The sequence below is a fragment of the Pinus tabuliformis genome, chromosome 5_1 (genome assembly GCF_031772625.1).
Source record: "Pinus tabuliformis cultivar Carrire ecotype Pingquan chromosome 5_1, CPIR1, whole genome shotgun sequence".
Taxonomy (NCBI): Eukaryota; Viridiplantae; Streptophyta; class Pinopsida; order Pinales; family Pinaceae; genus Pinus; species Pinus tabuliformis.
The window spans coordinates 12,044,417-12,056,454 of NC_142305.1; the positions used below are offsets into that span (position 1 = coordinate 12,044,417).

Genomic DNA, 12,038 nt, shown 5'->3' on the forward strand with positions numbered 1-12,038 from the left:
AAAAAATATTATTTTATGTGACCCACTTTTATAAATAAGTGAAAGTCACTTTTATAATGGTACTTTATGAACTACCCCCTAAATTGTAACTTACATAAAAGTGACTTTAGAATTATAAGTGACTTATTTTTTATAATGGGTGAGAACACTTTTACATGAAGTAACTTTAAAAAATAAGTTACATGTGATTTTTGAAAAACTATCTCAACGAAAGAAAGACTTGAACCCAAGACCTTTATTCTCATAAAGTAACTTTAGACTAAATGAGCTAGTTTAAAAGGTTAGTAGTTTTTGGAAAGGAGAAAGGGTTTTTTTTTTTTTTTTTGCTCATTGAAGCTTTGGGGTGTGTGCTTACTTGAAAATCTCTTTTTTGCCTATAAAACAAAACAAAACCACACAAACCAAACGAACAAACAAAAGTATCCAAGTCTTACAGCTTAAAGTTAGATTTGGCCAAAAACTAAATATTTTCCTCAATGTTTCTGATTTTACAAGATAACAACTAAGGCGTAGCGGAAAAGAGCATACGCATGAGAAAAATCCTTTCTTTATATTTTTGGTTTGCCCAGATCGCACAGAGTCAGGGGGAAATAACATACACAGAAATGAAAGGTATAGACCTGGTAATAATTTTTTTTTATAGATGACTATAAACCGAAATAAACAAAGAGATAAATAACTATAACTGCAAATAAAGACTGTATACCTCCAGATCTTAAAAATGACGTAGCTAGGGATATCGGAAAACTTTTCGTGTGAAATGAAAGGGGTTCCTCACTAGAACAAATGCTCCTAACACAATAGAGCAGTCCTCTTGGCCTGAAAGTGATAAGAAACAATAGATCTAGGAAATGACAGTCGGATGTAGTTGTACCGACTTTAGATTTGGATCACCAATAGATGCGGCCCTTGAATAGCTCTAATCCCATGTAGGAATTTACAGGGTAAGTTCCTTAGATAGAACACCAAAGGACACCACTCAAAAACAGATCATAGATTAGTACACCAATATTCTTGACGTGGTTAAAATTCTCAAAGAGGGAAACAATCCATGACCTGAACCAACGCGGCCACTTCAGGGAATTTATTAATGTAAAAGAAAGAAAATTTACATAAGCTTCTCTCATGAACGGTCAGTTAACATATGACCCTCCATGATATTTAAATAGAGATCATGGACCAATCGAGTGTTAAGCCACAGATCAAGTGTCGGTAATAGCGAGGAGAGAATGAACCGTCAAATCACTTCATGTCTAGAACATATCATGACCGTCGGACTGTAAGTTACAAAAAGTACATACGAAAGAAACACACTTTACCTAACTATAAACTAGACCAAGTTATACTTAATTATTTCCTATGTGTCAGAATATCCTAACAGGATTCTCAAAAAATACATATTACAATTCTTTTTTTCACTAAAAAGCAACCCTTGATTGTGATCGCTTTCTAGTTTTTATACAAAATTACAAAACAATGTTTTGTTACAAAATCAAGAAACATAAGATCAGATAAATAAAAGCAGAAACTTCTTCATGGTACAATTTTGAGCTTATAGCTCTGATGTTTTCCTTTTCCTTGTAATTGAGTAATTCATGATATTATATTAGCAATTCACTCCCAGTGTGACCCAATTTGATAACTATACAATATTAGTTTCTTATAGACTAGATCCAAATCAATATAATTTTGATAATTTTTCTTAATAGTAAAAAGTGATTTCACCTAGTAGTAGATGTAAAAATCATTGGTTATCTTTTCTGTAATAGGCTCACCCTTCAAATCTCTTGACACATCAGATAATTTATCATCGTTCGTGCCATTCCTAATTAACATTTATTTTTATCCATCCAAAGCTATTAAATTTCCATTTGAGCCCCAAAAGGAGGGCATGCCCATTCACCATAAAATATTAAACCTAGTATTGAATGAATTAATTTCCTTCAAAACCAACCTACACTTCTCCTACACTTGTTGGATAAACTTTATTTTGATGATAACATGATTGGTTTCTAATACCCAACTAGCTTTGTCATGAACCCATAATACTTTGAGTTGATCCTCACCTATGGAATTGAGAAATTTAATCACCCTATATGCTACTCATGGTTTATTCCCTAATTATTGTTCGATCTTATCTACTAACACCTTAACAATTTCCAATAAATTTGTTTCATGACCAATTAGTAGAAATGATTCCCATAAATCTAAAGTATAATTAAAAATATTTGTCCACAATATTGTTCTAGTTTCTATTAATTGTTGTATACTAGTCAATCTGACTTTGTAACAAAGATTTTTTCTTAAGTTAATCAGAAAGAATATTACATTTGTTTTTAAATTTCTCATTGGATAGTATTAATTCCTTCTTCAAATTTTCAATTTCCTAATCCTTTAAGCTAAGTGATGACAATTTTTCTCTCAATTTTCCTGAAGGATCTGCTTCTATTACTACTATTTCTAAACTTGTTATTATACATATATGTTATGCCTTTTCCTTTAAAAATAATTTAGTTTGAACTTCCACCTTTTCCAACAATTTATTTAGTTTATTAATTAGAGAAAGAATTTGCTTCTTTTGTTTTTGCATTACTTCTAACTCTAGAGTTTGAACATGCTCTAGAGCTATCATATTAAGCTTCTTCCTCAACACTTGGATATCCTTTTCCCTGGACTTTATCAACTCTTGAATTGAAGTTGAGTCATTTGGATTTGTTCCTAGCTTAATAATAGTGTTCTCTAAAGTATTGATTATAATTTGTTTAGTTCACATAAAAATCTTCTTTTGTTTAAGTTTATTATTCACTTTAGTCAATGAATTTTCACGTCTAGAAACACTTGTAGTTGAGCTTGATAGAATTTTACATAACATCTCCCATGTTTGTCTGTGAAGATCCATATAATCAATCATATGGATCTGTTTTAGGTCAATTGTAAGCTTGGAAGCTTTGTAATCATCTCTAGTATTAATGATTTGGGATTGTGGTTCTAAAAATGCCATTTGAAGCTGACCCTTTTGATAATCTAGGGTTGATAACAATTTGGTTTGTGAAACTATGTTATGTTTTGAAAGCTAACTACAAGTTTCTTGTCTTCATTTAGCATTTATGTTCTTGATTTCCATAAATTGAGAGAAGATACTTTCTTGCTTGAAATAAGTAGCATATGATGTACTAGATAATGATAATCCATATCCTAGAGCAATTGAAGATAGAAATTATAGATTTAGAACAAGATTGCTTGATGTGAGATTTGCGACAGAAACTTTTGACTTTTCCCTTCTCCATCCCTTTTGCATTCTAAATTTAGTACTCTATGACCCAAAATTTGATTTTTGACTGTCCAAAAATGCCCTTTTTAATTCTCTATCTATGTTGAGGAGTTTCCAACATATATGTATTTGATGTTTGATATGTTCTAAACGTTTGTTATACAATTGGTGAAGGATCCTGCTCCTAAATCTCTTCATTAGTGTAGTGTTTCACCTCAAGCTTTGGCACATGCTTATAATGAGTTGCACTATGTTCAACTCTTTTACTTGAAATAATCCTATAAGGGTCATAGTGTTATACTTCTCGCCGCACAAACTTCATTTCTTGTAGCACGGCTTCAATTTATCTGCTAGTTGCTCTATTATTTACCATAAATGACCCAACCTCTACCTTTAATTAAAAGCCAGGTGTTTTCTAGCCAAAAAATGAATTTGATCTAAATTTAAGCATTGCATGATAAATTCTAGAGGAAAAATTCTAATAGAAAGGAAAATTGGAAGTCTATAGGGTGCCAATTCACTACCATATATTATAATCTCAGTAAAATCCTTATACAAATACCAATCCCCCTATCTAACTTCATTGCTTAGCTGTAAAATTCTCTTTATCTCCGGGAATATTCTTGGTGCCAATATATCATACACAAGACTAAAAGAAACTAACAAAAATTGTTAAAAAAATCTGAGAATGAAAACTTTTGGCAATGCTTTCTCAACATTGAGGTCTAGTGAATAACTGAAAGAATATTGTCATTAAAATCTTGCCTTTGCAATTGTACACTACAAAATTCATCTACTTGGAAGCAGTAAGGGAATTTTTATTTTAAAAATAGGCCTCAAAAACAAAAAATGTACTAACAAAATTAACTTTAAGACAAACAATAAGATTCAAGATAATGATGGCATCCCTAGGGGAGAAATTTTTTGGAAGCAAAAGAAGAGAACTGCTTTTTTAGCGATGTTTTTTACTTATATTCTTGTAGGTTTACTCAAATTTCAAGTGTGTGCACTCGTTGGATGTGGAATTATATTCTACATCCAATGGGTTCTCACTCTACATACTTTTGAGTAGACCCACACTGAGAAAAATTGAAAATACATGAAAAAAGTGTTTAAAACATGTTTGTCATGGATTTTGAATTTTTCTCAGTGTGGATCTACTGAAAAGTATGTAGAGTCGGTACTTGTTGGATACAAAATATAATTTTTCATCCAACAAGTGCACACACTTAAAATTTGAGTAAACCTACAAGGAGATAAGTCAAAAATACAATAAAAAATATAGTTTTATTTATTTTCTTTTAAGAATTCATGACTCTTATTTTATTATTTTCCTTAGGAGACCCATTTTAGAGCTAAAAATTCCCCTAATGAATAGGAACATGTAGACTAGAACATATTGATACCTAAAAGACTTTGTCATCCAATAATTTGTCAATTGATCATTAACAAAATCATATAGGTATTGATTATAATGAAATTTGAAAAAGGGTTTTTTAAATGTGAAATGGAAGATAAAAACCCTAGTATGAATTCATGATGCAGGAGCATCCAGCTCCGAGGAGACATATGACAGTTGACTGACTCACGGAAGAAGAACAGAAACAAGACAAAGATTTCGGGCTTGGGTGGACAGGTCACTAAGTTGGTTGTTGTCTTTTTCTTTAATTATTGTTTGCTTCATTTTATTTCAGAGCATTTTTAATTACAAGTTGTTTAGCTTAGGAAAGGAATAGTGTTTAGTTAAATCTTTGTTAAAATAAACTAGATGACAGTTACAGAATTCAGGTTGAACAGTTCAACTGAAATAAGGGAAGCAGTTATGCTCTCCATGTAATTTAAAAACAGAAAAGAATAGAACAAGGGGAGGGACCCCTTCAGGACGAGAGTAACAGACAGCAAGACAAAAACCCCTGTAACAGAGTTATACTATTTACAAATGAAATAATCTACTGCTGATAATTTCCATACGTTGTATACAATCTTTACTGTGTATTTTAAGAATGAGTTTGGAACAAATGGACCCTAACTGTAATAGGAATTGAAATAACGAAGGACGTTACAGACATCTAGTTGAAATCAAGTCTACAACCAGCATTATACAGACAACCAATATACTGAAGCACGAAAGAAGCGCTGCGGACATACATCTCCAGCAAACGAGTTTACAGAACCTTACAAAGGCAAACAGGTACCAATAAACACAATCACTGTTTCAATTTACTTTCATAAAAAAATAACATAGACATTGTATACAGAAAGGAAGGCTAACTGAACAAAATCTGCCACAAGATTGTGGACTATTACTGTGTCATACAATTTACAAAACCCTTGCTACTACAAAAGTACTAAACGCCTTTCCAAGGCCGAAACCGCAAATTTGTTGCATAAGGAACAGAGGCATAGAAGTTACAAACGCCGGAAAAGGCACGGCCGAACCCACACAACCGACGCAGGGTAACACTTAAGTTGTTCAAACCCTCCACAATCTACAGCTATACCAAAGAAATCTACAGATATATTAAAGCAGGAGCAAACCCTACCAGTTTGCGAAGAGAGACAGGGTTGAATGGAGCCGGAGGTTGTACGAGCCCAAAACCCTCGATAGCTAGCCACCAGATCAACCTGCGTACAGAGCAAAGCAAGGTTAGACAGAAAATAGCAATCAGGGTTATAATGAAACCAGAGAGCCAAGAACAAGAGATGTGCAGCGTAAGGAAGTCATAAAACTTACAGACAAGTCGACCAGGAGACCGCCGAGACAGAACCCAATAACCCTAACTGAACAAGGCACAAGAGCTGTGAGTAGTTGTAGCAGAAACAGGAGCAAAGTAAATCAGAGAACGATAAATTACCTTCGAAGGCAAAGAGGAACTCAGCAAAGCGGGAGCGCCAAAGTTGCAGGCCATCTGTACAGTAACCACAACTAAGTAACGAAAGCCGAAAGAACCAGGCGACAGAGAGCTCATATAAACACCAGAAACTTACCATTACACACAGGTGAAGACCAGCAGAATCATGCGTGCCCAAACAACTCAATAACCCAGCAACGAAAGCCGAAGACACAGCATATCACCAAAACCCGCAACAGGGTGAAACCCAAGACATGGACAGAGAGTAAGGTCCATCGAAAAGACCGAGGAGCAGACCAGGTTCGAGTCCGGAGAGCGATGCCAAAAGAAACGCAGAGCAAAACTCGACTGAGTGACAAAGAGTAAAATGACCCGAAGCTCAACAATTAGGGTTTAACAAGAGCGGGAAGCATATAGACCGGGTGAACCGGCAGGTGGCCTTACCAACCGGAAGAGGGGGTGTAATAATTAGCTGCAGATTGAAGGTAGGTCGGATCTACGGAGATTTGACCTTAAACACAACAGTGACAGCCGAGGGCCTGTAGAGTGACCACGTGGTTACGTTGTCCACGTCACCGTAGGGCTGGGCCATCAAAAGTGGTATCAGAGCAGGTTTTGTTGAGTAGGAGAAAATGGAGGTTGGCAGAAGAGGAAGAGGAAGAGGAAGAGTCCGGAGGGTAGCAGAAGAGGGACTCCGTGAGGAGATCCGTGTCTTGCGAGAACGATTAGAAGCAGTAGAAGCTGGGGGAAGGAGAAACCCAGCAGATGACAGTGACGAAGATGTGGCAGAACCAGAAGATGAATTTGAGGGGGTGACACCGGAATTCCGACTGTTGAAGTCAGTTTTGCTGTCGAGTCATAAACCAAAACATGAGCTGTCTACTTACGACGGAAGTCTGTCTGCAGACGTGTTATTGGATTGGTTAAGTGAAGTCAACAAATATTTCGAATTTGAGGAAACTAGTGAGGATAAACAGGTGAAGTTCGCCGCCACCAAGCTGAAGGGACATGCGTCCTTGTGGTGGGACAGCATTCAGGCGGAGAGGAAGAGGCTTCACAAACAGCCTATAAAGAAATGGTCCAGAATGGAGGCCAAACTGAAGGAAAAATTTCTGCCGAAAGATTATCAGATTATGCTGTACAGGCAGGTACAGAACTTGAAACAAAGGGGAATGACTGTTAAAGAATTTACAGAGGAGTTCTACAAGTTGAATTTGCGGGCAGGATATGTGGAAGACACCCCGGAGAAAACAGCCAGATTTGTGAATGGTTTGAGGGGGGAAATCCTGGATGAAATCGGTATCCTTTCACCCCGGACATTGGATGAAGCCTATCAGTTTGCACTGAAGGCAGAGGAGAAAATTAACCGGAAGCAAAATGCCAGGAGAGGAGGTGGAACTGGCAGGGGGAAAGGTAAGATGTTTGGAAGAGGCCGAGGTACAGGTTCAAGCGAAGAAGGCAGCAGCTCTAAGTCTGCTGGAACAGCAGAAAAAGACAATAGCACTAGAGGAGGACGACCACCTCAGCGAGGGCGAGGAAATGGTCGGGGCAGGGGAACTGTCCAGTGCTATCGCTGCCACAAATTGGGACACAAGTCGTATGACTGTCCTGAAGGTGAACCAGCAGGTGGAAGAGGAGCTTATGTTGCTCAGCCAGAGGATGCTGAGGCAACACCTCAAGAAGCAGAAAACGCACCAGAGACAGGTGAAGCTTTGGTGTTGAATAAAGTGCTGTTAAAACCAGCAAAAGAGGTTGCAGAACCGGATCAGCGAAAGGCTTTGTTCCGCACTGTCTGCAAGTCACGGGGTAAGTGCTGCAAACTGATCATTGACAGTGGGAGTACCGACAATTTAGTGGCTGTGGAGATGGTAGAAAAGCTGGGATTAAAAAAATTGAAGCACCCTACTCCCTACAAAGTGTCATGGCTGCAGAAAGGACATCAGCTGTTAGTTGACGAACAATGTGAGGTGGAGTTTCAGATAGGTAGGTACAAGGATAAGGTTCTCTGCGATGTCATGCCAATGGATGTCTGTCACCTACTGCTGGGACGACCTTGGCAGTTTGATAGAAGTGCAGTTCATGACGGAAAAACCAATTGCTATAAGTTTGTTAAAGATGGGATCAAGCACACGCTCGTACCCATCAAGGAGGAAAATACAGCAGAAACCAGTGGGGTGAAGGCATTGCTGATGGGCGGAAAGGAATTTGTAAAACAGATTGAGGACAGCGAAATAAATTTTGCTGTCATAAGAAGACCAAAGGCAGTGGTACTACATACACAGATTTCAGATTTGCCCGAAGAAGTTCAAAAGTTGCTGCAAGAAGTTGGGGACATCGTGGTGGATGACCTTCCAGATGAACTACCACCAAGGAGAGGTATTAGTCACTGTATTGACTTTATACCAGGGGCAAGCCTGCCAAATAAAGCAGCTTATCGTATGAGTCCTAAAGACCATGAGGAAATCAGGAAACAGGTCCAGGAGTTATTGGACAAAGGGTTGATTCGAGAAAGCATGAGCCCCTGTGCAGTACCAACCGTTTTGGCTCCAAAGAAGGGAGGAGAATGGCGAATGTGCACAGACTCCAGAGCCATAAACAAGATTACTGTTAGGTACAGGTTTCCCTTACCAAGAATGGACGATATGATGGATTGCCTGAGCGGGGCAGCTTATTTCTCGAAAATTGACTTGAAGAGTGGATATCACCAGATTCGAATTCGAGAAGGAGATGAGTGGAAGACAGCTTTCAAGACAAACGAAGGCTTATATGAGTGGCTGGTGATGCCATTTGGGTTGAGCAACGCTCCCAGCACATTCATGCGCCTGATGAATGAGGTACTGAAGGAATTTAATGGTAAGTTTGTAATAGTTTACCTGGACGATATTTTGATTTTTAGTAAGACTAAAGAGGAACATTTCAGGCATTTGCAGAGTGTGTTGAGGAAGCTGCAACAAAACAAGCTGCTAATTAATCTGAAAAAGTGTACCTTTTTCCAGCGAGAATTAGTGTATCTGGGCTTTGTCATTGCAGAAAATGAACTGAAAATGGACCCAGAAAAAGTGGCAGCTATAGTTAGCTGGCCTTCTCCAAAAAGTTTATTTGAAGTCCGAAGTTTCCACGGACTAGCCAGTTTTTATAGGAAGTTTATCAGAAATTTCAGCGAGATCTGCGCACCTATGTTGGATACGATCAAGAAGGTGAATCAGCCTTTTCACTGGACTGAAGCAGCAGAAAGTAGTTTTCAGATTTTGAAAAAGAAGATTACTGAAAGACCGATATTGAGGCTGCCTGATTTCAACAAACTTTTTCAAGTTCGTTGCGATGCCAGTGGTACAGCCATTGGGGCAGTCCTTAGTCAGGAGGACAGACCGGTCGCTTATTTCAGTGAAAAGCTAAACGAGAGTAGGCAGAAATACTCAACCTACGACAAAGAGTTTTACGCAATTGTACAAGCCTTGAAGCATTGGCGACATTATCTGTTAGGTAACGAGTTTGTTTTATTTACAGATAACTCTGCATTGCAGTACATTATGCAGCAGCATAAATTGAACCATAAGCATGCAGCTTGGGTTGAGTACCTGCAGAATTTTACGTTTGTACTAAAACACATTAGTGGGCAAGCAAACAAGGTGGCGGATGCACTGAGTAGAAGAACATTGCTTCTACAGGAAAGCACGATGCAGGTCTTGGGCTTTGAGCACTTAAAAGAGCTGTATCAGACCGATACCGAATTTAAGGAGGCCTATGAGGCTTGCCAAAACCCTCTGTTAAGAAATAACAGCATGTGGTTAGACTATAATCTACAGGAAGGATTGCTGTTTAAGGGAGGGCAGTTGTGTATTCCCAACTGTTCTATGCGGGAAAACATTATACAGGAAAAACACAGTGGGGGTCTGGCTGGACACTTTGGTATAGACAAAACGATTGCTCAGGTACGGCATTTTTATTTCTGGCCAAAATTGCAGCGGGATGTGCAGAGGTACGTGAGTAGATGCAAAGTTTGTCAACTGGCAAAGGGTCACAGTCAGAACACTGGTCTTTATTTGCCGTTACCTATTCCAAGCCGACCATGGGATTCAGTGAGCATGGATTTTGTTCTGGGTTTGCCGAAGACACAACGGGGTTTTGATTCAGTAATGGTTGTGGTTGACCGATTTTCAAAGATGGCACACTTTGTACCTTGCAAGAAAACCAGCGATGCCACTTATATAGCACATCTTTTCTTTACTGAAATCGTTCGGCTGCATGGACTTCCAAGATCCATTATCTCTGACAGGGATGTAAAGTTTACCGGTCATTTTTGGAGAACTCTGTGGAAAAAGTTGAATACCCAGTTGCAGTTCAGCTCCGCTTATCATCCGCAGACTGATGGTCAGACGGAAGTAGTAAACAGAAGTCTGGGAAACTTACTTCGGAGTTTAACAGGTGAAAATTCCCGGACATGGGACCGTGTACTTGCTCAGGCGGAATTCGCATACAACGATTCACCTAACCGCAGCACTGGTTACAGTCCGTTCCAGATTTTGTACGGCATGCATCCGCGAGGAGTGCATGAATTACGAGATTTGGGGAAACTCGAGAAACGAAGCGCTGATGGAGAAGATTTCGCTCAAGCGATGAGCAATTTACACGAGCAGGTCAAGCTGAAATTACAAGACAGTAGTCAAAGGTATAAACAGCGAGCTGATACAAGGCGTCGGGAAGTTCAGTTTAACGTTGGGGATGAAGTCCTTGCGTATTTACGTAAGGAGAGGTTTCCAAAACGGGAGTACAACAAATTAAAATTCAAGAAGATCGGTCCCTGCAAAATCATCCGAAAATTTTCTGCGAACGCTTATGAGTTACAGTTGCCACCCGGGATTGGTATTTCTCCCATTTTTAATGTGGCAGATCTGTTTCCCTATGTCGCTGATTCGGAGAGTGATGCAGCAGCAACAACACCGCGGGACACCAGCTATGGAGAAAATTCATGGACGAGACAGTTGCCAACGGCACCACCCCTTGAGATTGAAAGAATTCTGGATACACAGGTAGCTAGGCGCACACGCAGGAAGGAATATCTGCGGTATTTGGTCAAGTGGAAGAACCGTCCAATAGAGGACAGTTCATGGCTCAACGCAACGCAGATACAAAAAGCGGGCTATTCTGTTGACGACCTCATGGAACGGAGCCATGACTTTTTACCACCCCGGGAGCCTGATGCAGGAGCATCCAGCTCCGAGGAGACATATGACAGTTGACTGACTCACGGAAGAAGAACAGAAACAAGACAAAGATTTCGGGCTTGGGTGGACAGGTCACTAAGTTGGTTGTTGTCTTTTTCTTTAATTATTGTTTGCTTCATTTTATTTCAGAGCATTTTTAATTACAAGTTGTTTAGCTTAGGAAAGGAATAGTGTTTAGTTAAATCTTTGTTAAAAGAAACTAGATGACAGTTACAGAATTCAGGTTGAACAGTTCAACTGAAATAGGGGAAGCAGTTATGCTCTCCATGTAATTTAAAAACAGAAAAGAATAGAACAAGGGGAGGGACCCCTTCAGGACGAGAGTAACAGACAGCAAGACAAAAACCCCTGTAACAGAGTTATACTATTTACAAATGAAATAATCTACTGCTGATATTTTCCATACGTTGTATACAATCTTTACTGTGTATTTTAAGAATGAGTTTGGAACAAATAGACACTAACTGTAACAGGAATTGAAATAACGAAGGACGTTACAGACATCTAGTTGAAATCAAGTCTACAACCAACATTATACAGACAACCAATATACCGAAGCACGAAAGAAGCGCTGCGGACATACATCTCCAGCAAACGAGTTTACAGAACCTTACAAAGGCAAACAGGTACCAATAAACACAATCACTGTTTCAATTTACTTTCATAAAAAAATAACATAGACATTGTATA

The 12,038-nt window shown here is 38.7% G+C and overlaps 1 protein-coding gene across 1 annotated transcript in view; it reads left to right on the forward strand.

The window, feature by feature from the left end:
* Positions 1-11,508, forward strand: part of LOC149163291 (uncharacterized) — a 63,287-nt gene extending 51,779 nt beyond the window's left edge. The window contains exons 2-5 of the mRNA XM_089429055.1: positions 6,770-8,150; positions 8,340-8,651; positions 9,663-11,188; positions 11,478-11,508. Of these exons, the coding sequence (XP_089285181.1) occupies positions 6,770-8,150; positions 8,340-8,651; positions 9,663-11,188; positions 11,478-11,508 (3,250 nt within the window). The remainder of the gene's footprint in view (positions 1-6,769; positions 8,151-8,339; positions 8,652-9,662; positions 11,189-11,477) is intronic.
* Positions 11,509-12,038: the final 530 nt, after the last annotated feature.